Genomic DNA, 26,807 nt, shown 5'->3' with positions numbered 1-26,807 from the left:
GAAATAAAGAAAACACATGGCCGGCAAGCCACTCCCACCAGGTCACATGGCCGGCAAGCCACTCCCACAAAGGAGGCCACACCCACAGAGTAGGTTCCAAGAATTTTTGAAACCCACCACTGGCCCGTATGCTACTTCGTTGAACCATCATTTGAAAAACCAGTAATTCCCAAAAGCGAATTTAAATCAAAATCAGATGGTGAATCTTCTCCAAACTCACTTATTTCTTCTAGAATTTAAAATATGCAAAGCCAACTTACCTGCCAGCTGTGCAATCCTCTGCTTGGCAGCCAGAAGTGTCTTTTTGGTTTTCTCCTCTTTTTCAGTTACTTGTTGTCGGAGTTGTTCTTCCTGGGATGTTTTTTCCTGTAGATCTTGACGAAGGCGGGAAAGGTCGGATTGCAACTGGGATACTTGATCCTGAAGATTCTTCACTTCGGTGTCCTTCTCTCCTAGAGTCTATGGAAACCCAGGCATGAAACATTAGGCCACTGCAAGTTTCCATAGCTGATGGGTTGGTATGATGCTAGAAATTATACCCTACCCGCCTTACAGCTTGCTATTGATCAGACTTCCATTTATTTTCCCCCCTATGGTATAATATAGCGATAGCAGTTAGACTTATATACCGCTTCATAGGGCTTTCAGCCCTCTCTAAGCGGTTTACAGAGTCAGCATATCGCCCCCAACAACAATCCGGGTCCTCATTTTACCCACCTCGGAAGGATGGAAGGCTGAGTCAACCTTGAGCCGGTGAGATTAGAACCGCTGAACTGCAGATAACAGTCAGCTGAAGTGGCCTGCAGTACTGCACCCTAACCACTGCGCCACCTCGGCTCGTGGTATACCTATGAATAGATTCTCTAAACCTTTTTTTTCTACCGTATAATTTCCTTAAAGCACTTCAGGTGCCCAGAGGGAAATCTCCTATTTTACTCTCCTAACCACTATTTGTGAAAGCTTAAGCTTTAGAGTAGGTGTCAAACTCAAGGCCCGTGGGCCGCATGTCGTCTGCAGGGTGCTTAGATGGGGTCATCCTGGAAACAGCGAAAGACTCTCCCACGGTGCCTCTGCCAACAAAAATGGGCTCCTGAGTTGTTTTCAGCTGTGACGGCCTCCTGCAGCCACCGGTCATTGAAAACGGAGCTTGGAGCTCCCTTTTTCGCAGGCAGTGGCAAAAAACGGAGCTCGGGAGCCCGTTTTCGCTGGCAGAGCGCTCGGGCCACCACTGGTGCCGACATGAGTGATGTCAAGCTGGCCACACCCACCCTTCCCATGTCCATCCCGCCTCCCGAGGTGAAATGATGCAGCCTTCAATGAGTTTGACACTTCTGCTTTAGGGGCTTAAACGTGACTTAGTTTTCGAGTGACAAACTCTACTTCTGTTTTGCTAAGTAAATAACAATCAGAGCCGCACAGATACTACCCCTTGAAAGTTCTCTTACCTTCTGCAGAATTTCAATCTGCCCCTCTAAAGATTTTATTTTGACCTCCGCTTGGCTTAGAGCCTCTTTCACCTCCTGATGTTCTTTCTCTGAAATTTGCTGTTCCGTCTGTTCCGCAAAAGCCTGCGTGGCAGTCTCAGCAACCATCTGCAATTTCAGAGCGTTAATAATAATGTTTGTACAACGATACCCAGCCTTATATACGCTACTAACTTCTACAAGAGCACATGGTACAGGAATCCTACACACTGGCCTGTTTTCTGCACTAAAGCTGCGGAGATGAAATTCAACGTTGCGGGAATAACAAGAAAGCTTCAATTGCATTGGGAGTTTTTGTTCTGTTTTGCAGCTAGAGGCTAATATTTTTAGTTGCTTTGGATAGTAAGATGGGCGGCATATAAATTTAATAATTAAACAGCAAAATAAATAGTTCTTCCCCTAGTATTTGGGATCCCCTGTGGACCCCCGGTCCTCCGGAGTCCTAATCGGGCGGCTGAAGTGCGAAGGCCTCTCCACGCACTCCGATCGGTGTGGAGGCTTCCTCCCCTCTTGCGCGACTGTCCGGCCGCTTGGGGAGCGCACGCGTGCTAGCAGGCCAGCAAGGCCTTCGCTAGCAGCGCTGAGCACGTTGGAAGAGAGATGCAGCGCTGGATGCTTCTTGGTGAGCGGAAAAAAATGCTAGAGGAAAAAAACTTACACTAAAAAAAACCCTTAAGACTTCCAAAGTGAGGGAGAGTCAGAAAACACTCCTTCTGGGCTGGAGTCTGAGGTTAATCTGGGAGAGTAAGAGGAGGATCAGAGGCGTGGCTTCAAAAGATTATCCTCAGACTCCAGGGCAATGGGGCTTGGTTAATACCCATCTGTTACTCCTCCCACACCTCACTCTGGAAACTGAACAGATACACATACAGATAAATACACACATACGTACGTATATTTTACTTCTCTCGTTTTCTGAGAATAAAAACCCATACCGATTGTTTTCAACCAAATTACAGCACATGCTTAAAGAGACAGGGGTGGCTGCATGAAGCCCATGTAGCCATTATAGAAGATCACTGAGCATTTCAGGCCCTCCACATAGACTGGTTATTTCAGAAGATGGGTATGTGTTTGTGAGCTGAGGAAAAGGAGGTTTTGTGAGACTTAGCCTAAGGTAGCCAGCACAATCAGATCACTGTTACAGAAGTGGCTTCTCTTAAGTATCATGGAAAAGATATTGAGGAAATCAAAAAGGCATCATCTGGATAATATTTAATGATATATAGAGGTGTGTTGTATTAGTAAAAGTAATTCGGACAGAAGTACTAATTTGTGAGTTGGGGGAGAAAAAAGGGGAGGGAATGTTAGATACCCTACTAACTGACTCTCTTTTAGAATATGTTATATGTTTAGAATATGTTATAAAGATGTAAAGTTATGGTAGACTCATTGAGATTGTGAAAGTATGCCAGTAGGTGGTTGTGTCTTTAAATATAAATGATTTTAGAAAGAAAACAAGCTTAAGTAACTGTAATCAAATACAGTGATAGTAAAATACATAAATTCTAAAATGTACAACTTAATTTGAATGAAGTATAGGTAATGATTGTGGAAGAAATGCACAGAATGAAGTATAGGTAATGATTGGGGAAGAAACGTATGAAATGTATTTGTAACCAATGGACACGCTTTCTACAAGACGTAATGGAAGATGATTCTTTTTTTTCTTTGTGTGTGTAATAAAAACAATAAAAAATCTTTTTTTAAAAAAAAGGTATCATCAATGTTCAGCGTTGTTGAACGCCTCTTAAGTATACAGATTCTCTCTCCTAGGGTAATTTCAGATTTAGTATGTAGCTTAACCACATTGACATTAACAGGAAGCATGAAGACTAGACAGAATAGCAATAGCAATAGCAGTTAGACTTATATACCGCTTCATAGGGCTTTCAGCCCTCTCTAAGCGGTTTACAGAGTCAGCATATCGCCCCCAACAATCTGGGTCCTCAGTTTACCCACCTCGGAAGGATGGAAGGCTGAGTCAACCCTGAGCCAGTGAGATTTGAACCGCTGAACTAGCAGTCAGCTGAAGTGGCCTGCAGTGGTGCACTCTAGCCACTGCGTCACCTCGGCTCAGAAGTATGACCACTGGTACTCACCAAGACTACATAAACCTGAAAACTATCAGGTGCTTTTGAGCTATGCTAGTCAACTTTCACGGACCATGAATGGCAAAAGCCTCACCTTATCATGCTGTGCTTTCAGCTCTTCATATTGAGTCTTGTAGCGACGTCCAATTTTCTTGACTTGAGTTATTGTCTTGACTTTCTCTTGGATATCTACTACTTTCACCTCCAGGTCCTTTTGAAGGTTTTCCTTTTCTGTTTTTGTTTTTGTTAGATCTTCCCGGAGGCTCTGGACCAGATTCTGGGTTGTTGTCAGTGATGCATTTGTTCTTAAAATTAATCGAAAAAGAATTAAACACAAATGAATACAACAGACAACTGCTGTACTTTTTAAAAATTTGAGCAATTTAAATGAATATTTGGCTTCAAAGATCCAGTTGAAAAGTTTCAAAGAAATGTTAAAACTTTCAGGTAACATTTATCAGGCAGATAAAAAATCTAATATCTGCAAGAAATATCATTTACCTGAACCACAAACTATACAAAGTAATAGAAATAAAAAAAGGTAAAGTATTTTGGGACTTTAGAATTCAAACAGGGAAGCACGTGCACATAACACTCCAGTTTTTTGTCTTAAGCAGACGAGAAATAACTGGTGAAAATCAGAAAATGCAAAGACCCGTAAACAGAATTAGGACAAATGTGATAAAATGAAGCAAAGAAGGTAGGCTCCTTAGTACAATCCCTAAAACATCTGGAGCACCTCTTGAACACCACTGGCTTTACAAAATTGCCCCCTGTCAATTGCAAAAGGTAGCTTTATTGGAGCAGCTTACACCCTGTGAGGTTACTTTTAACACCAGCAAACAACGACATCTGGCTACTCCAGGGCCTTGTGAAGAACTCAACAAGTAGATGCCAACCAAAGGAGAAAACTGTTTTTGGTCAGAGTTTAGGAAATTTGTGATTTTGCTCAGGCAGCGAAGGTCTTTCCTGGGCCCTCATTCCCTGATTCTTAATACTCTCGTTTCTGAAAAATGACTGATGGGGTAGTGGGTCAGGAAAGTATGAAGAATATGGTGACAGTATTCTGTGCAAATGCTATTCTAATCTGTCAAGAAAACTCTATTTTGGAGCTGGGCAAAGATTTTTTTGTCATCCTGCCATTTGAGATAATTGAATTGGGGATTTGATTTGATTTGATTATATTTATATGCCGCCCTTTCCCCCCGAAGGGGACTCAGGGCGGCTCACAATTCAAATCAGGGAAGGGGGGTACAGACAGAAAATAAAAAGACGAAACATAACAATACATAATTTAAAAACACACAACAGTCATACCATTCGAGACAGGGACAACAGCTCTTTAGCCCCAGGCCTGTCGGAACAGCCAGGTTTTAAGGGCTTTGCGGAAGGTCTGGAGGGTGGTGAGGGTTCGAATCTCCACGGGGAGTTCGTTCCAGAGGGTCGGAGCAGCCACAGAGAAGGCTCTCCTCCGGGTAGTCGCCAGTCGGCATTGGCCGGCGGATGGAATTCGGAGGAGGCCTAATCTGTGGGAACTAATCGGTCTAGTGGAGGTAATTGGCAGCAGGCGGTCTCTCAAGTACCCAGGTCCAATACCATGAAGGGCTTTATAAGTGGATGAAGGTGAGTAAAATGACGATGTAAAGCATTTGTTCTATTACGAAAGCTTTTCAGCTACTATCAAATGGTTCAGTTTTATCCACATTGCAGGAAGGAGGGAACCGTCAAACACGGAATATCCGGAAAGCAAGATGCAGTGCATTTCAGAAAAGAAAATGCAATACAAGGATACCCACTTAGGCAAGTGGAACAAGGACATACAATTCTCCGCAAGTAAAACTTGGAACAAACGTATATGGATTAAAATGTTCGGTGAAGATGTTTTGAGCTCATAATAAAAGAATACAATATATTAGTTTTCAGAAAAGATCTCACAGTACCCCAGTGGTTTTTCCCCCCCAGATTATAAGGCATTCTTTACAAATCACCTTGCAATTTCTGCTTTAAGCCTGCCTATCTCTTCACTTAGCTGCTGAATGCGCTTGTTGTTCACTTCCTTCTCCGAAAGAAGCTTCCGATATTCTTCGACATCCGCATCTTTTTGTTGGCTCAATAAATGCTGGAAGAGAACGTTAAACAATCATAAACTTAAAGACAGGTATAGTTTTGATTTAGTACTCTTCTGCATTTCAGAAAAGCAAAAGAATGTAAAAGTGAACCAAGACTTGGATTAAAATGACAATATCCAAAGGGTTTCTTCTAGATCAGCAACTCCCAAACCTTGGCATCAAGGGCCAGTTCCGTAGAGAGAGATTTCCCCGGAGGCAGCAAGTTGTTTCATGTGCTGCCTGCATCCTGGTGATGGGGCTTCGCTTGTTTGCGCGCACCGGTTGTTGATATGGTGTGGACCAGTGCTGGTCCACGGACCAGGGCCTGGAGACCCCTAATCTAGATACTATAAACCAGTGGTAGTCAACCTGGTCCCTACCGCCCGCTAGTGGGCATTCCAGCTTTCATGGTGGGCGGTGGGGGGTTTGCTGTAACGCTGCTTTATAAATTTTATAAAGTAAAGTTACTTCCCTACTTTATAAAATCACCATTACTTTGGAACTGGGTGGGCGGTTAGAAAATTTTACTACTAACAGAGATACAAAAGTGGGCGGTAGGTATAAAAAGGTTGACTACCCTTGCTATAAACCAAGGCTATAAATAGGCATTCAGAGATTCTGGGAATTTAGGGTACAAATTTGACACGTAAAGAAGATTTATTTAAACTCACTATTGATAGACATTTTGTATAAGATATGTGTACCTTTTTGGCTCACAGAATTAAAATTGATTAATGCTTTCCCCAGCGAGATTTGTTGTTATATTCTTTACAACAATCTCTTTGAAAGAGAAGAGCTAATGTATTACACATTTACATTTTAAAAATAGGCCGTCATTAGTAAAAAATACTGTTGCTTGGACAAAGGAGCTGGAGAAACGTACACCATTCACATCACACAAACATGAGGAGGGGGGGGAACAACAATTTATACTGGTATACTACTACTTCCTCGCCACTTATAACTGATACTTTAGAAGAAAAAAATCTTAAATACTAACTTAAAACTTAAATACTAACTTGAAAACTTAAATACTAACATTTAATTCTTTATAACTTTACTTTTAGGGGAATTGTACCCATGGATCTTCTTTTTTTTTCCAATATATTTTTATTATTTTTACGTTTAAAACAATGCAGTACCGTGAAATCGGAGTGACTATACATTCACAATATATACAGCTAATCACAACTATTGACAATTAGCCTACTTGATACATTATCAATCCTTCTGTCCAATCACAGTATATACAGTTTGTTCCAGTCTTGTCATCTTGTCTTATACCAGTCATAAAATCTATTCCAGACTTCAAAATATTCCGATTCCCCTTTATTTTTAAGTTCAAGAGTGATCTGCTTCCACACAGGCCAACACTTTTCTGATTATATCTAGCTCTGATGGTGTATTTTCTTTTTTCCAATATTGTGCATGAGTTATACGCACCGCAGTTAGCACATGAATAATTAAATAAAGTATATCTTTCTTATACCCCTCTGGAATTGTACCTAGGAGAAAAATTTCCGGTTTAAACAAGATTTGGTCTCCCAAACATTCTTATTTTCTCAAATAATCTGCACCTACGAAACTTCTCACATTTCATTATCGATCTCATTCTTCAAGCTCCTTCATACCTTAATTGCTTTCTCTCTTAATTTCATTCTTTTCTATATAGCAAAAGGTACATCACATATAGCAATAGCAGTTAGAGTTATATACCGCTTCATAGGGCTTTCAGCCCTCTCTAAGCGGTTTACAGAGTCAGCATATTGCCCCCAACAACAATCCGGGTCCTCATTTCACCCACCTCGGAAGGATGGAAGGCTGAGTCAACCTTGAGCCGGTGAGATTTGAACCACTGAACTGCAGATAGCAGTCAGCTGAAGTGGCCTGCAGTACTGCACTCTAACCACTGCGCCACCTCGGCTCCTACATGAGTCTTATATGGACTCACAACCTGCAACAGTAACTGTTAACCTTTTTTTTTTTACTTTTGTTCTCTTGTTCTTCCTACATTTTCAACCATTGTTAAGAAAACAACTATAGAATCTATAGAAATATCACGCATGCGCTAAAATCTAAAAGGACCTCACTTGAGTCCGCGCCTTCCAACGCTTGACATCCTCTTCCAGAAGCTTCTTCTCTGCTTGAAGCATCCCACTTTTCTCACTGAGCTCAGCATTCGATTCTTGCAGAGGCAAGATATCAGCTTCCAGCTTACGCACCTGAAATAATTGTGACCCGTCAAAACCGCGGTAGACAAAACCGCGCTCGACGAAAGCGCGTACCTGACGTCATCAGCAGTGCGACGAAAAAAATTAAAAATAAATTAAATTGAAAATAAAATAAAATTAAAGCAAGCCGATTCACATAAAGGTAAGGGTTAGGTTTAGGTTTAGGGTTAGGGTTACGTTAAGCGTTAGGGTTAGGTTTAGCGTTAAGTTAAGGGTTAGCGTTAGGTTTAGGGTTAGGTTAAGGGTTAGGTTTAGGGTTAGGTTAAGGGTTAGGTTTAGGGTTAGGTTTGGGGGGGTTAGGGTAAGGTTTTCGCTTTAATTTTAAATTTATCGCTCACAGCGCAATGTTTTCGTCACGCTGTGATGACGTCACGTACGCGCTTTCGTCGAGCGCGCTTTTGTCTACCACAGTTTTGTGGTGGAACCGAAATAATTATACGCACTTGGGATAATTACTTGGGAGCATTGTTTCCCCATACAGTCCAAATACATTTGTTTGAGGATATAAATAGATTGTTGCTTTATGTAAGTAAGATCTTTATTACGGTCAAAAGACCAGCAATATACATTTGTTTTTACACTATATTAAAAATACTAACATTAAAATATGATTAAAAGTATTTACATTAAAAGTGGATAATAACATTATGGTCCAAAGATTGTTAAAGGTATGTCCAGATAATTGGTACAAGATGGTACTATACTTCTGTAGCCAATTTTTTTCTTATGGACATTGCAGCAGCACAAAACTTTGCCACTGCATACGTGGTAACCGGGTTAGTGTCCTGGAGGAGAAAGCCTAGATAAAAATGGTCTGCCCTCCCTGGCAATCTCTCTATGTCTTTTAATATTTCACCCGTTTGTTGGTAAACAGACTGTGGGTTATAACCGTAGATAGATAAGATATTTCAAAGGAGTTTTTATATTTTCCAACTTTCCACAAATCAATAATCAGATCTTATTCATTCTGCAAAATTTAGGAGAACAAAACAGTTTTTTTTTTTAAAGTACCAATAGTGCAATATTTTTCTCTGAATTGAATGAAAAATCACCGATTTGTAACTGTATAGGCAAAGGACGGATTTAGAGAATTTGTTTTAGACACGTCAGGGACAAATTTAAAATTCATACTAACTTTTGCTTGCATTTGCTGAAGTTCTTGTTCCAATTTCTCTTTCTCCTCTCTTAATATCTTGTTTGTTTCTATCAAAACATTCATGGTCTCTGTCTTCTTCATTAATTCTTCATGTTGAGCAATTGTTTTTGCAGTCACCTACAATACAATGCATGGTTCAAATCCAAATATATCTGCAAATTCCTAACTTGCTTTCCCTTTCCACTGTTAAATTTTCTCGAGAAATGATTACTTGCCACAAAATATTTATACTAAACTATATGTAAAATATGTATGTATAAAATATGCAAACTGAGGTCATACATGAAATATAATTTAGAATTTAATAAGATCCATGTGCCCAGAGGACTGAGCTTCCTCTTCCTCCTCCTTTTTTCTCCTTTATATAGCATGCATTTTCTGTCACATAATCTTATGTAGTAACAAAAATTTCTAGGACATTCTAGGACTCAAGTTCATAGCCAACTGTTACATGTCAACCAGGCCACACTGGGTTTTACCATTATTCTACACATACAACAAATCATCTTCCAAGGTAACATGGCCCCAATTATACACTTTCTTTAGACAAATACCATGATTTTTTTTTTTTCCGAGGACCATTAATTTAGTTTTTCATGTTCGCATATCGGGCATTCTTTTATTTATCACAAGTAGCATTTCTAAAAACAGGTCAGTGGTATTGCCTAGATATTATTAAAGTGGGTTCACCGACAAATGCGCGACGGACATATGCGCGCCGACAAAACCGCGACGGACAAATGAGCGCCGTCAAAATCGCTAATTGATTTTCGACAAATGCGCGCCGACAAAATCGCGTCATCAACAAACTATAGCCTTTAACATAGTGGGAGGCGTATACGTACCTTATAACCCTAACCCTAAAATTTTTACGATCTTATTGTGCTTGTCATCGTGCTTTTGTTGTCGCGCTTTTGTTGTCGCGAATTTGTGGGCGCGATTTTGACGTCACGTTTTAATCGGCACGGTTTTGTCGGCGTGCGTATCTCTATCGCGCAATTGTCGGGTCACGATTATACTGATACTCCTTAATAATATGTGCGGTCTCGCAATAAGTTGTAATGCTTGTTTATTGTCTAAGGACCATCATTAAAAAAAAAAGGATAAGGAGGAATGTGTGGATACATACTTGCACTTTCTCCCTCTCTGCATTCAGACTTTGCTGAAGCTCCTGCAGCTCTCTTTCTAAATGTTCCACCTGCTGGCGGTAGCGTAAGCTCTCCACTTGTGCAACCTCAAATCGAGTTTCTGCAATCTCCTTTTCTCTGCGAATAAACCTGTCATAGGAAGAAGAAAAAAATCTAGGTTAAGTTTATAGCTCTCCAAAATAGTCTTTGATGGGGGGTGTTTTTTGTCCACAAATCTAAACATTTAGATATTTAAATTTAATTTTTTTAAAAAAAGTTTAAATTTAAATATACACCGCTAAAAGAATATATATATATATATATATATATATATATATATATATATATATATATATATATATATATATATATATATATATATATATATGTGTGTTTTCTGAGGTTTTCGCGGGTGTTAGTATGTAGGTCTCTAGTTGTTCGGGTTTTCTCCCGCGTAGAATTGGAGATGTCTTGGCGACGTTTCGACGAAGTCACATTCGTCATCTTCAGGCTGCTGCTGACTACTTCAGGTTTGGTGTTTCCAGGAGTTGGAAACACCAAACCTGAAGTACTCCTGGAAACACCAAACCTGAAGTAGTCAGCAGCAGCCTGAAGATGACGAATGTGACTTCGTCGAAACGTCGCCAAGACATCTCCAATTCTACGCGGGAGAAAACCCGAACAACTAGAGACCTACATATATATATATATATATATATATATATATATATATATATATATGTGTGTGTGTGTGTGTGTGTGTGTGTGTGTGTGTGTGTGTGTGTGTGTGTTTTATTTGTGCTGATAAATCAGCACAAATAAAAAAAATATATAACAAAGGCAACAGTAAAAATATTGGGTTTCTGTCATGATGGACTCTTGTGACGAGCCGATTGACAGATGATGGAAGCAGTTAGCTTCCTCCCATAATTGGGGCTTACCAGGGGTTGTGACTCTAAATCTATCTATCTATCTATCTATCTATCTATCTATCTATCTATCTATCATCTATCTATCTATCAATCAATCAATCAATCAATCAATCAATCATTATACACCTGAAAAATATACCTCTAAAAAATATACACCTCTAAAATTCACCAAAACTGGGATTTAGTTTTGGCATCATCGTACTCTAGATCTGAACATGGCATCATGGTTTTGATGAGGTGATTGCACTCAACTGGTGGTCATTAGGCTCCTCTCCAGACTATAAAAAGACTGCTTGTGCACACGCCCTTCTTGCAAAAGTCAGCGTAGGAGCGAATGTCGGAGAATGAAGAATGAAGGACTGAGTTGTCCTCCCAGTCCTGGGGAGCTTGCATTAATGAGTATATGAACAAGAGACAATCAAACCTCAAAAAAGATATAAGCTAGAGTGGGAATTTCGATTCATCTCTCAATCATTGTTCCCTATGATCACACAAGTAGTTAAATAGGGTAGAGAATGTATAGGGTAGAAATCCAAGAGAAAGAAAGCACAGACTATTTGTTCAATAGCATGGGTCTTCTAACAGTTGCGCTGCTTCGAAGATATTTTCATCTTCTCACACGCGGCGTGCAAAGTGAGCTGCAAAATGTGGGTATGGTATGTGTTGAGGCCCAGCAGGTGCCGTTGGAGCTGCCACCAGACTCCAACAGCGAGGGGCCCTATGAGTCGGCTCTGGAGGGCCCTGGACAGGGTTCAGACTCCGAGCAGGGCGCAGAGAGGCTGGTTGGCCACAGGAGGCACCTGAGACTTGCACCAGTGGGGAAGATACAAGGGAGTGTGAGCCTGACGCCAGCAGTGAGGTGTTCCTGGATGCACGGCACCGAAGAGCTAATAGGTGTCAGGAACGTTGTGCAGTTACAGGAGGTAATTGCACTCAGCTGGTGGTCATTAGGCTCTTCTCCAGCCTATAAAAAGGACTGCTTGTGCACACACCCCTCTTGCAGAAGTCAACGCAGGAACTAATGTTGGAGAACATTGTTATGAACTTGGCAGGCTGGATTGCTGCCAAGCCTTATCTGTGTTTATTGCTGCCCAAGCTTGTCTGTGCTGGTTTGCTGCCAAGGACCTGTCTGTCTGTTAATTAAATGCCGTAACTTATCTTTGGCTCGGAGTGTGTTGGTGTGGGACGAGGGGGGTCAGAACAGGTACCAGGTACCATGCAAGCAGTAATCAAAACTGTATTGGATCAATACAATGAACTCAACAATACCTGATAATTTCTACCATTTGCTCTTGTGATTTTCCTTCTTCGCTGAGAGACACATTCAGGGCCCCTGAGCCGCCTTCCTTCATTGAAGCCATCATCTTGTTGCTCAGAGTTTCCAGCTGTTCGTGCAACAGTTGGCTTTGTTTCTCTAAGTCTTGACAGCGAGATGCAAGCTTAGAAGCTTCATCCTAAGAGAGAAGACCAAAACACACGCTTCAACAAATAAACTTGAAATTCAAAGACTAGGCCGGGTCATAAAACCTACCAGATTGCTAGAGGCAAAAAGAGAAACAAAAAAACACCCTTCACCTTTAATGCTCTTTCTCGTTCTTCCCATGAAGCTTTGCTCTCTCGTAACGTGGATTCTGCTTTTTGGGCTGCTTCCTCTAATTGCTGCTTTATTGCTGAATTCTTTGCAACTTGCTCCTTGACAGCTTGTAAAGCTTCAACGTCAGAAGAATGAAGCATCAGCTCCCGTTCATATTTACTCTGCGCTTCAGCAGCTATCTTTGCCTACAAGAAGCCAGAATTATCATTGCTTCAGAGTTTGTGACAAATTCAATGCTTTCCTTATGGTTATCTCCTAAGTAAGAGATTTATACTTGCTGGCTAACCGTTGACTTATGTGTATGAAAACATAATGGGTGGTGAAAAAAGCCCCCTGTTGATTTATTAAGGATCTGCGGGTGGAAATAAAAGCTGATGTATTAAATCTCTTTCAGGAGAAAAAAGGAAATGATGTGAAACTATAAGGGTTTGTGGAAATACCATCCCCAAGAAAACATAAATTGAGATTTGAAAGAGACACCTATAACAATAGAAAAAGAAAGGGAGGGAAGAAGGAAGGAGAGGAGAGGAGGAAGGAGGTAGAGAAGGGAGGGAAGAAGGAAGGGAAAGGAGAGGAGGGTGGAAAGGAGAGAAAGAGAAGGAGAGATAGTAGGAAAGCAAGAGGAAGAGTGGAGGAGAGGTAAGGGAAGAAGAAAGAGGTAAGGAGAGGTGGGTGGAAGGGAGAGAAAGAGAAGGAGAGGAGGGAGGATGGGAGAGAAAGAGAAGGAGAGAAGGTAGGAAAGGGAAGAGAGAGGGTAAGAGTAGGGGAAAGGTAAGGGAAGAAAGAAGGGGAAGGAGAGGAGGAAGGAAGTAAGTAGAGAAGGAAGGGAGAGAGAAAAGAAAAGAAAGAGAAAATAAGGTGGTGTTACAACAGGCGATAGGGATGGTAAACAAATAAACCCAAACTGTATATTATAACTTTTTAAATGGAATAACAAAAGTATAAGAATGGCAAAGAAAAAGAATAATACATGTAGATATACATGTGAATGTATATCTATAATTGTATGTAAGAGAATAAATGATAGTAAGAATATAAATCATAATATAGGTAAGCAATATTTTGTTGTAAATAGCTAAGTATAAATAAATACAGAATAGTACATAAAAATGGATAATGAATAAGAGGTTCATGAATGCAAGATAGAAATGTATAGAAGGGAAAACACTAACTGTAAAGAAACCAATACAGAACTGCTTTATGATATATGATGGAACTTCTTGTTCCTATGTTGTCTTAAGTCATGTATTTGTTTTTGTTGATGTGTTCTTGTTGATGTGTTTATGTGTGTAAAATAAAATAAAAAATCTCTTTCAGACTCTCAAGGAAAAAAACATCATTCCACATCACAGAACAGCAACCATAACAGAGCCTTTAATTTTAAAGCGTCTTCTGCGAGATGGAAACATTAGTGTTAGAATGCCTTCTTCGTAATTGGTGCACACTTATTACCGACATGCAAAAGTGACTCTTAACCATTTAACCAATTTAATCAATACTTAATTCGACTGCAAAAGTTAGCCAAACATTTGAGAACCGTACTTGCTCCTGACAGTCCCGTTTAGCTTGCTGTTCATTGCTGAGTGCTGCGTTCGCTCGCTGGAGAGCTTCCTGAAGTTCAGACTTCATATTGGAGAGGTTTTTCTTTAACTCGGAAAGCTACAAACAAAGCATTAAGGATCAAATTTTCAGTTCTCTTAAAAAAATGTTTATCTAAAAGAATAGTATAGGGCTGTGTTTTTTAAAAAAAAACAATGATTAAAAATGTCCTGGGCTTGCCTAACTTAAGGTCAAATATTTGTAGCACTTTAGACAATGAAACTCCTTACCAAAGAAATATCCTTAAGTGCATTTCTGCTTCCAGATATTCCCAAAGAAATATTTTTGATAAAGAGTTATAGAGGAATCTAAGGACTTTTAAGATACTGCCTGTCTGCAAACTGTAGAAGTGAATTAAGAGACATTTATGTTATTACATCTTTTTTTGGGGGGGAGGGTGCCTTAAAATGATCTTGTACAGCTTGCAGTTGGAGGGGATTCAACTGAAATCATAGATATTTCGCTTCGGGATGAGATAGGATCAGACAACTTAAATTTTTCCATATCTGCAACCTTCCATTTCCTGTTCTTCAGCATACTTCAATTTGGCCTATCTCATACCAGATTTCTGATCTGTGAAAGATCAAACTACAGGCGTTGCAGAGAGATGGAAAAGGAAATCCGATACTAGATATTCTTACTAGACATGGAAATACAAGTTTTCCTATAAATCCTTAGACCTCTGAACACGTAGTGACTGAAACCATCATTGAATGAATCTTTCTTCTACAAACTAAAATGTACAGAACACAAATTGCAGATAAAAAGTATCTAGATCTCTAAACCTTTTTGTGCAGCCTTTCTCTGCTGCCACTAATTTTAATGAGTAAATTAAAATTATATGTTTTAGTTATGAATAATCTGGGAAGAAAAAGAGAGAAAGAAACAGCGACTAGCTTCTAAAAACTTTTTATTATTATTATTATTTTGGATGTTCTTTTACGAAGCTACTTAACCCTTAACCAGCTGTATACCATGCCAGGCATATTCAAACAGCCAGATGCAAGGTCTTTGACCTTGAAAGACAGAAACAGAGATACAAAGATACTTATTCTGGCAAGAGGACAGAGATAGAGAGATGGACAGGGAACATTTCAGAAAGAGAATATAATATGAATGAATTATCATGATTCATTTTGATTCCAATTGCTAACATATTTATATTCAAGTAATAGAATTCAGCTGAAGCTGATGGAGGTTTCCATCAATGGAACAGTGCGGGAAGCAATTCTGCGTTAAGTCTTTCTCTTCACTCCAAATTTCCGTAACTTCCAAAATCTCCCAGCTGAAATTGCACTGACAGTAAAACAGCCAAAATTCATTTCCCTCACCCTTCTGATAGAAAGCTCCCCTGGATTAGAGTTTTCCATCAATAAAGATGCAATCAGTTGCATCTTGTAACATGATTTCTAAAGAAAATGTTTCGGAGAAACATTTGAAACGGGTTAAAAATTTGAAAATCAGTTCAAGTTCTATCTTAGTTGTGCTGAAACGAGTGACGAAGTGCTTGATTTTCAGTTCTTCAGCAATTCTTTGGAAGAAAATAATGCAGGATGTACAGGATAGCAATAGCAGTTAGACTTATATACCGCTTCATAGGGCTTTCAGCCCTCTCTAAGCGGTTTACAGAGTCAGCATATCGCCCCCAACAACAATCCGGGTCCTCATTTCACCCACCTCGGAAGGATGGAAGGCTGAGTTAACCTTGAGCCAATGAGATTAGAACCGCCGAACTGCAGATAACAGTCAGCTGAAGTGGCCTGCACTCTAACCACTGCGCCACCTCGGCTCATATAATGGATAATGGATGACCAATAAAAGCAGAGCAACTTCCCAACGTCTAAAATAACTTCTCCTTGAGTTACGTGGCAAACTTTGAAAGCAAGTTCCAAAATGCTTCAGCAAGAAAAAAAATGACAATCCAAAACAGAAGTAGCATAGGGACAACATATGAGAAGTTCTTAAGGAACACTTTAAGAACTTCTTAGGGGCTGTCCCTATGCTACTTCTCTTTTCCAGTTATGTACAATAACAAGAAAGTCCGACGCAAAAAAAGAATCGTGTTAGTTATACCTGCTGTTCCATGTTTTCTATGGCTTTACGTTTTTCATCTTGAAGCTCCTGTTTTTCTTTCTCAGTCTCCATTAGTTTCTTCTCTAGCTGGGAATGATACTCCGAGGATTCTTTCAAGCGGGTCTCAACAGTGGCCCGGACCTCTTCAGTCACCTACACATTAAGATGGAATCAAGATACGAGTATATATAAGAGAAATGCATCGATGCAATTGTATTTCAGGTTTCTTCAGCGTGGAAAGTGTAACGTATGCATCTTGAAGGCACTTCTATGGCTCCAAATTGACTTAGCAGTTAGTTTTCTCATAGCCCAAGGAATATTTTTCCAAGTATAAAACAATTCTGAAATGCATTCATGGAATAAGAGCATGCTTATGGTTTAGAGTTTCAAAAACAAGCAAAATACCTGCATAAATAAAATATTTACATTTGGAGAAAGGCAATGCCATCAGAACAACATCTATGTGCTCTTATCGGATTTTGAAAATATATTGTTTCAGATGATTCATCTGACTCAATCAATGAACAATAGAAAGAGGAATGTAAAAGTTAGTCATATTACAGCATCTGATGAAGTCAGGAACGCCTTGCGAATAAAAATCTTTTATTTTGCTTAGTTGGAAAAAATGCTACCCATAATAGATGCTTGGGGTGGTGAATAATACAACTCAAACTATACTCTATAATCTCTTAAAGGGAATAACAGTAGTATAAGATTGGCAAAGAAAAAGAATAACCACGTGAATGTTTACCTGGAATTGTATGTATATATAGCACATCATAGATAAACAATATTTGGTTATAAATAACTAATTATAGAAGGGGAAAACACTAACTGCAAAGAAACCGATACAGAACTGCTGTATGATACACGATGGAACTTATTGTTCCTATGTTGTCTTAAGTCATGTGTTTGTTCTTGTTGATGTGTTCTTGTTGATGTGTTTATGTGTGTAAAATAAAAACTTTAAAAAAAAATGAAAAGGTGATACGAATTTCATGATTTCTTATCATCATACTCTCTTCCTACAATGCATTCAGAGGCACCAGACATTCAGAGAGCCTACTGTATATACTCAAGTATAAGCCTAGTTTTTCAGCCTACTTTTTGAGCTGAAAAAAGCCGCCTCGGCTTATACTCGAGTCAGTGAAAAATTTGCCCGAAATGGAGGAGAAAAAGGGGCGGGGCCATGCCGCTGGGTGACGCTCGTGAATGGCCCAGCGCCCCTGAGTTTCCCCTCCCTCTGTGTCAGTTTGCCACGCAGCGCGCACCGCACCATCCCCCCTCCTCACGTTCTAATGTAATGCAGGGCTATCTTACGACTCCCCTTCCTCCCCCTCCTGCCGCTCTGCAACGATGTCCCACCTCCTCCTTGTTATGGCAAGCAGCCACATAGCGATGTCCCACCTCCTCTGGTACAGTGATCCAATGATAGGAATCACTGTGCCGTGTGTCATAGGAGGCGGGACATCATCATCACAGCGGGACATCAGCATCATGAGGTGAGTGAAGTATTTCATTGAATACACCGGTATTGTGTGATAATAATTTGTTATGCAGAGCAAATTTTTACAATGGCTACTGTATATTTAATGGGCACAGGCAGGCTGTATATGTTATTCAATGGGCAATGGCATTATTGGTATCTATTTTTATTTTTGAAATTTACCGGTAGCTGCTGCATTTCCCACCCTAGGCTTATACTCGAGTCAATAACTTTTCCAGTTTTTTTGTGGTAAAATTAGGTGCCTCGGCTTATATTCGGGTCGGCCTATACTCGAGTATATACGGTATGTATCTTACAAGGGATTACATCCAGTGAAGCTAAATCAGTTTACAAGGACGTACATCAATTTTTGTACAAAACATTCACTACTTACTCGTCTGTTTATTGCCACCAAGGTGGCTTACTACATTCTGAAAAGCAATGTTGAAAAGAACCTAGCAGAATAATTAACCAGTCAAAAGTTTAGAGCAAAACAATTAATTCAGTCCCGAGCCTTAAAAAGGAAGTATTCTGCTATAGGAAAAGAAAAATAGAGATCATTTTGGAAACAACTTTAAACTGACTTATGTTTTCAAATGAAATAAGGAAGGACAAAGGGTTAAGTGGATGAAAAAAAATATATTTTTGATGTATCAATTTTTTTACAGCATGGGTGGGCAAACTCAGCTTCCCCTAATGCTTGCTTTGTATTTTCAAAAGCCCTTTTGATCAATGAATAACTGTTACCTGATATTTTGAGGGGATAAAATACCTGTGAAGTAGGCTTAATCCATTAAATAAAAGAAACCCTATGCGTCTTCAAACCAAGGGGGGAAAAACAGCTCAAAATGACAGCCCCATCCATGTGTGTAGGATGTTCCACCAGCTACTTTACATTAACCAACTACTGAAAGACTTGATCATTCCCTTCTTCCTTCTGCCAAATTAAGTACAGTCCTGGGCCACCAAAGATTGGCTGGTTCTAGCTTAAAGCTAGAAAGAACAAGCTGTCTGAATTTCATCTAAAAGGAAACGGACATTCAGTATCACTGAAACAAAATATAGGCCAGTGGTAGTCAACCTTTTTCTACCTACCACCCACTTTAATGGATCTTTCTTGATGGAAAAATTTCCTTGCCACCCACCAGTTTTTGCGCAAGTGCGGAATATTTTTTAGAAAGGAGGGTGTTTTTTTTAAAAAAAAGAAATGTACGTATATTTATCTTTTTTTGTGTGTATTTGTGCTGATAAATAAATAAAGGGAGACTAGTATAGATCTATTTCAAGCTATTTAGCTCTCATCAGCTAGCCATACCCTTACTGGGATTAGAACCTGTGCTGTATTACATCTTAGGCAGATGTGTTAACCACTAAGCCACAAGGTTCTCCTCCTTTATCAGCTGAGCCAGGGAAATAGGTATGTATTTAGTGTCACAACCCCTGGAATGCCCAAATATGGGAGGAAGTCTACTGCTTCCATTCTCTGTCTATCGGCTCATCACAAGAGACCTTTATCTTTTTATTTCTACTTTATGCCTGTTTAGAATGTTTTTAACTTTATGAGCCAGACTAAACACTGCTTACTCTCCTCCTTTATTTTATCCCCTTTTCTCTATTTTTCTTCCCTTTTTTTGTTATTTTTTTTAATCTTTTCCTTTTTATCTCCTTTTTTTTTACCTTCCTAAGGGCAACGTACAAAAGTAAGGCTGAGCTAGTTAGCCCACTTATTATTAGCCAACAATTCTCTCCTGCCTATAACTTTTCTTTCTCCTATTTTGCAACTGCTCTGTTGGGCTTCTGCTTGTCCCTGCTACCCCCCCCCCTTTCCCCTTCCCACGTGTTTGCTTCTCCTATTTTGCAACTCGCTCAAAAGGAGGATTTAACCTCCGAAGTCCCTACCGCTCACCTGGAATCCCGAAACGCCCACTAGTGGGTGGTAGGGACCAGGTTGACAACCCATGATATAGACGATACAATCAGGAAGTCTTTCATTAGATGACAATCTGGCTACAACATTCTGAAACTGTCCAGAAATACCTTCTAAGCATACCAGAATAACTTCGTAAGGATTGAACCAACCTTGTTTATGGCCATTCAACCCCAAATTTGTCCTAGATCAGATGTAGGGGACAAAAAAATTATTGTCAGTCAAGAACACGGCTGAAGGGCCAAGTGCTCCTTTGATCCTTAAAAGGAATACTTTTGTCTTGCTACATGAATTTTCCCGATGAGAAAATTCTCAGGTGGATTTTCATCAGGAAAACGAAGTTCCATAGTTGAATTATATGTAGGGGATAATATTAAAAAAAACGTATTACCTGCTTTTCTTTGTTAAGGGATTCTTCAAGGTTCACAACCATCGTTCTGTACTGGTCCACATTGCTTGTGGCAGTCTTCAGCCTCTCCTTCAAATCATTAATTTGGTCATCAGATTGTCTCAACCGACTTACAAGATCATCCACATCCTCTCCAATACTAGACTGACCTAAAAATTTGGAAGCAATTGGTTTGGTTTATTGGATTTATATGCCGCCCTTCTCCCAAGGACTCAGGGCGGCGTACAACATTAAAAAAAAAACACATATTACAAAAGTTAAAAAATAAATAAATAGAATATCCAAAAAACAAACCCAATTAAGATTAACAATAACATTTTTTTTTAAAAAAATCGAATTAAAATTAACAATGATCAATAATTTGTTTTGTTTTGTTCAGGTCAGGCTGGCTTGCTGGAAAAGCCAACTTTTTAGGGCGCGTCGGAAGGACCAGAGGTCGGGGATTATACGAAGCTCCGGGGGCATCTCATTCCAGAGGGAAGGCGCTCCCACAGAGAAGGCTCTCCCCCTGGGGGTCGCTAGCCGACACTGTCTGGCCGACGGCACCCTGAGGAGGCCAACTCTGTGGGATCGCACTGGACGGTGGGAGGCTACCGGTGGCAGTAGGTGGTCTCGCAGGTACCCTGGGCCTAAGCCATGGAGTGCTTTAAAGGTCATAATTAGTACCTTGAATCGCACCCGGAAGACAACCAGCAACCAGTGCAGTTATTAAAGCAATTATTAAATAGATTTATTATCTGAATTAATAGGAAATTTATGGTACATTTTCTTATAGTACATAATCTTTTCTCAACGGTTGAATAACTTTCAATATTTATTCACAAAGGCTTTTTAGCACAAAAGAAGAAAGGCTATTATCAACGAAGAATGCTATGAAATTTAAGTGCTTGTGAAGCTAGAAAATGGATAAAATCGGCTGTAGCTATTTCACTCATCATAGAAAGCCAGAACTTGGTTTGCAGATTGTAAACCAACATAACGATCCTCCCACAACCCAGGAAAAAAGGGAATGTCAGTCTACTGTTACATAGGCTATAGTTCTGCCTGTTTAACAATGCCCTGCCTAATGCAATATCTTCAACTTTCACAAAAAAATTTATAGTTAAACCCCCACCAATTATCAATGTTAAAATAAATTAAAATTTGAATTGCATCATTTCGAAGATGTGTTTTAAAAGCCATCACAAAACAGCACCACGCAAGCTGTCAGCGTTCCAAGTATCGTGCAGAATTAAATCAGAGTCCAAGGCAAAATGATCCTTTTTGTTCCAATTTAATAAGACAGACATCTTAGGCACATCTGTGTTAATCCCAACTCTGGAAGTTACATCAGAATCCCACCCAGTTAAAAGTTCATGATCTTGTCCCCACACCCACAATCCATCACATGGTCCGATCTTCTTTTTCCACGCTGGCATCTCCACCCAGCTGCTTACGGTCAGGTGTGAAAGTGCGGAGAACAAAGGATGACCTTGCTTCTAGTGAAGAATGAAAAACAATACATTCCACAATCCTACTCCTGTCTATTCCCCCCTCAGATTGACTATACTTAAAGAAACAGCGTAATGAAATAAGAGAAAGTGTGGCAGGCCAAAATTCTAAAAGGAATATAAATGCAGGCCTGACACAAGCCTTATATTCATGGTTCTCACATTGGGTATGGGTTCTAGCTGGCAACATACCCTTCCCCCCACCTTACCTTGGCCAGAAGCTCTCTGCAATGACTGAGAAGCTATTTGAGCTTCCATATTGTGGAGTTGTTGCTTTAACGCTGCTATCTCCTTCTGAGCATTCTTCAGCAGCTCTTTCGTGTTAGCATGAAGATTCACTTCAGTCTCACATTGTCTTTTAGCATCCAGGAGGTGAATCTGAGAAGGAACATCCAGGGCCTTACTTCACATATTTCAGCACATTTCATTTACCCAGAAAACAGTTTAAAATGAACTCTTTACCTAAATATCAAGATTGTTTTGGCTTTTTCTCTCAAAAATATACTCAAAACAGAACATTTAAACTTACCATCATGTTGGGAGTATACTCCTAGTGTAGGGTAGGCAATATATATCTTTATACAACAACAAATGGTCGTTGTTGCTTTAAATGGGTGGATGTACTTAACAGCTGTAATTAACTTTACAATAAGGAATCAAGAGCTCTCTCTCCCTCTCCCTCTCTCTCTCTCTCTCCCTCTCTCTCTCTCTGCTTGTCCTATGCTTGATGACTGGAATGTGAACTGCGACTGTAAGCTATTGTTTGTTCTTTGAATTGTGTTTGGATTAATATCTACTATCACTGCTTGTGAAGCAATTGTCAGTAGTAAAGCTACTTGTTTTTACCAGCAGTGTCTGAAACGCTATTCGTGTGTTTCTACTAGCAACATTCTTTCTCTCTAACTGTACATTCCGCTGCACTACTTTCTGTCTCCCAACGGAGATATACCACTAACACATATTTTCATTGCTAAATATTAAAAACTCTTTACCCCAACAGGTAAAGGTGTCGAGATTTTCTTAGCAACTGAAATCAATCACTCCCCATTCTGCCCACATAGAAGATAATTTGTGTGGTATAAAAAACTGCATCCACTGATATAAAAGCACTCCAAGGCTTAGTGTTCAAAATATCCAGAGAATATTATCTTGCCTCCCAAAGGCATAGAAGAAAGCCTAGGGCTAGAGAGCACTGTTGTAAATCCCTGGCTTTCTTAAGGAAACAGAACTGAAAGATAAGGAGAAAAATATAATACATATCCAGCAACACATGAAGGACTGGAAGTCAATAGAGATATACTAGTTCAAATACAATGAATTCTTTTACAAGATGATCACAATATGCAACATCACAAGTGCAGTGCACATAATGTGCCTTGGCGTGATCCTGGCGCGCCAAGGGACGTGAATGAAGCCAGATGACAAACTGAACCGAAGCGGAAGCAGGGGGAAAAGCCTACTACTGGCAGGTATGATCAAAATATCTACTATCTGTGCCAGTCATGTTGGAGATCCATTAATACACCTCCATCCGAATTCCAAATGCAAATATAGTCATTTTAAGCAAAGTCATCCAAATGCCTACCGTATTTTTCAGACTATAAGACACATCAGAGTATAAGAAGCACCAAAATTTTGAAGAGGCAAATTAAAAAAAAAGTTTTGGCCCTCTGCAGGCCTCCTAAACTCTCTGCATGCCTCATTTTTTGGGGGGAAAACGGGGCATGCAGAGAGTTTGAGAAGCCTACAAAGTGCTCCTGGGGGTGGGGCAGGGGAGGGGAACGGGGGAAAAAAACAGGCCGTTTTTTGATCATTTTTGCCCTCCCCAGCCCCCAGGAGCACTTTGCAGGCCTCCCAAAGCCTATGCACGTCCATTTTCGTGAAGGGGGCGGGGGTTTGGGAGGCAAAAAGTGCTGTATTCAGTGTATAAAACACACCCAGATTTTCACCCTCTTTTTTGGGGGGGGGGAAAAGATGCGTCGTATACTTAGAAAAATACAGGAATTTCTTCAGTTTCCAATACTTACATCCTGATTTTTGGAAAGCGTGTGTCTTTGCTCCACCTCATTGTCCAGTTTTTTCTTCAGCTGGGTGATTTCTCTTTCCAACTTCTCTATTTGATTATTGAGCCTCTGTCGAGTTTCTGTCTCTCCCTTTTCCAAAATTACCTGGTAAATAAAATGCATTATGCTGTGTAGTCTTTCTGCCAAATCTTGCTCATATTTATTTATCAAGCACTTAACAGCAATAGCAGTTAGACTTATATACCGCTTCATAGGGCTTTCAGCCCTCTCTAAGCGGTTTACAGAGTCAGCATATTGCCCCCAACAACAATCCGGGTCCTCATTTTACCCACCTCGGAAGGATGGAAGGCTGAGTCAACCCTGAGCCGGTGAGATTTGAACAGCCGAACTGCAGAACTGCAGTCAGCTGAAATAGCCTGCAGTGCTGCATTTAACCACTGCGCCACCTCGGCTCTTAAATTGATAGCCAATAACAGTATTAACAGATTTGTAGCATTTGGAACTTAATGATGCTTCAGGATGTTTTTGGTCCATATCATTACATATTGTGGAGAAGTGTTTCCTCTATCTCAGCAAATTTAAAATGTGTGGATTTCAACTTCTAGAGTTCTGGGATGTAAACTCCCAATATCTTAAAAGTCATGCAGGTTGAGAAACACTTTTTAAAGAGAATAGAGAGAGAGAAAAATAATGCAATACAACTGAACATACCTGAATAGATTGCAGATTAGTAAGGAGCAGGTTTTGTCCTCTGTGTTCTGCTACTAAAGATTCTTTTTGCTGAGACAAACGAATTTCGGCCATTTTTAAAATATCTTTTTCTTTTTTCAAATTCTCTGCTCTCACCTTAGGAAGAGATATTTCATTTTTGCATTAATTAATTCAACTCAGGTAGTATTTTGAATCCAATGTCATTGTTCAACATCTGAATGTATTATATTAAACTAAATTAATCAACTCATGATAAGTTCTGCTCTTTTTTTCTAATTTTGGAGATTATACGGTAGGAACATATAAGCAATTCTGTAGAAGAAAATAACACTGTGATTCTACATTAGGTGTGGGCATCTTATGAAATTATTATACTCCTTCCACTCGATTCTTTGTGTCTGTTTTTTTTTTAAAAGAAACCTCTCTTGTTATTTCTCAACATCAGACTTACAGAAACACCAGAAAGAGCCAAGTAGAAACTAACAATGTTAGTTTAATGATCATGATAACTGAAAGAGCATGATAACTCTATTTTATTATGCTTGTATATTTATCTCACATTCCTTCCAAATTCAATTAGGCTTACGTATTACTCATACTTTTAAGACTATATATTGTTTACTCTTAAGCAGTTTCACAGAAAACCTACAACCGTACAAATTACTTAAAATATTAAAAATAGAATAATTAAATTGATTTGTTGTTAAATGCATGTTCAAAGAGTTACATTTTCAAGGTCTATTTAAAAGGAAAGAAAACGTTTAAAGCTTTTGGATCAGAAGAGAGTTCCTTCCACAACATTTGGGACAATTACAATGAAGACTTGTAAGTATCTGCAGGGAGCCTAAGATTTCAAGTTGCTCTTTAAGATTTCCTTAAGACTCTTCATGGCTGAAAGGAGATTTGGAGCTGGGCCTCTTGGGCCAAATGTCTCTTTATGCACTGGATCCTATTTATTGATCACGAAAGAAGCAACATCACTGATCGATGTTACTTAGTTGGGTAATGCAAGCAAACAACCAAATTCAGAAAGCACAGGAACTCCACAGTTCCACCTTGAGCCACAGATAATTAGTTGGATGGTTCATCCAATTAAGCCTGATGCAGAAAAACTGTATTTCAATCCTTAGAACCCTCCACAGGCAAAATAAAACATTTCTGGAAGATCCCGAATTGGGATTAAGCTTATTAGAAGTCTTTACCATTACAAAATAAACAATTCTGTAAAAAAAAATAGCCAGTAGCAATCACCTCTGCAACATTTAATTTTTCATTGGCTCCTCGTAATTCTTGACTCATTGTGTTGATGATCTGTTCTTGCTTTTGAGTAGTGGCCGAGAGCTTCTGGATTTTCTCATGCAGTGAGGTGATCTCTCGCCGATATCCCTCTACGTTATCTTGCAACATCTCATAACTTCACCAGAGGAAAAACCAGAAAGGTTTTATTCCATTGAAATTGATGTAATGAAATAGAGAGGGAAAATCAGAACAAAAGAGCCTTATCAAAATGTACAGGGAGAAAACAAGGGGAAAGAAAAAATTTTTGGGAAGATTCTGAAGTGGTTGTATTAGCATGATAATAAGCGCAGAAATAATTTGCTTTGCAGTAAGATGACCAGCCTATGAATTTTAATAAATAAATAAATTTTAATTATTTAAAAATGTTATAATGGGGAATGTTTTCTATTCAAGGTTTCAACCATTCTAGTAGTAGCAGAGTACTTTTATTATTAAAATTATTAAATTATTCAAAAAGTATACATGAAATAAATAAATCTCTCTTCCATTTTTTCCCCCCTCTCTGTACTCATAACCACTGGAGACTCTCCAAGTTCATTCAGATAACCCAAGGTGTTCTTTTTTGAAGCGATGTGCCCTGTACACCTGTACACATACACAAAATTTCAACTTTGCTTAAATATTTTTAATGAGGGTCTATTTAGTGTTTGAAAATACTTAAAGGTAGCCTGCCACTCTGAATTAAGAAAAGACCCATTCAGACAGATGCAAGCAACGGTTTGTAAGTCTAAATGCTACTGCTATTGCTGTTACGCTGACCAAATGCATAATTTTCAAACACTTTATCCAAGAAATAGGCTAATTGATATCTGGAATTTCCTTATTAGTAGCAAAGCATGCTAAATCAATTCTGAAGGGATTTCTTTTAATGAGTGTTCCTGATTTTAGCTTACCGCTTAGAGGCAAATTCAAGTTGGGTAGAAACCTTCGTATTCTGTGACTTCAAATCAGTAACCTGTTCTTGAAGCTTTTCATTTTGCTCATTAAGCAGCTTGTCATTCTCTGCCTTTTCTTTCCGATAGTTCTCAAAAAATTCCTGCAGCTGTGGAGTGCGTGGAATAAAC

The 26,807-nt window shown here is 39.4% G+C and overlaps 1 protein-coding gene across 1 annotated transcript in view; it reads right to left on the bottom strand.

The window, feature by feature from the left end:
- The window catches only part of TPR (translocated promoter region, nuclear basket protein), a 75,683-nt gene that overhangs the window by 26,337 nt on the left and 22,539 nt on the right, over positions 1-26,807 (bottom strand). Inside the window, 17 exon segments of the mRNA XM_032226351.1 lie at positions 261-459; positions 1,446-1,592; positions 3,672-3,882; positions 5,566-5,696; positions 7,776-7,907; positions 9,052-9,189; positions 10,202-10,349; positions 12,401-12,585; positions 12,707-12,910; positions 14,268-14,384; positions 16,398-16,550; positions 20,202-20,368; positions 21,919-22,087; positions 23,737-23,877; positions 24,445-24,579; positions 25,696-25,858; positions 26,637-26,785. Of these exon segments, the coding sequence (XP_032082242.1) occupies positions 261-459; positions 1,446-1,592; positions 3,672-3,882; positions 5,566-5,696; positions 7,776-7,907; positions 9,052-9,189; positions 10,202-10,349; positions 12,401-12,585; positions 12,707-12,910; positions 14,268-14,384; positions 16,398-16,550; positions 20,202-20,368; positions 21,919-22,087; positions 23,737-23,877; positions 24,445-24,579; positions 25,696-25,858; positions 26,637-26,785 (2,689 nt within the window).

This window comes from Thamnophis elegans, chromosome 11, assembly GCF_009769535.1.
Source record: "Thamnophis elegans isolate rThaEle1 chromosome 11, rThaEle1.pri, whole genome shotgun sequence".
Taxonomy (NCBI): Eukaryota; Metazoa; Chordata; class Lepidosauria; order Squamata; family Colubridae; genus Thamnophis; species Thamnophis elegans.
This window is presented reverse-complemented; position numbering and strand designations above follow the sequence as displayed.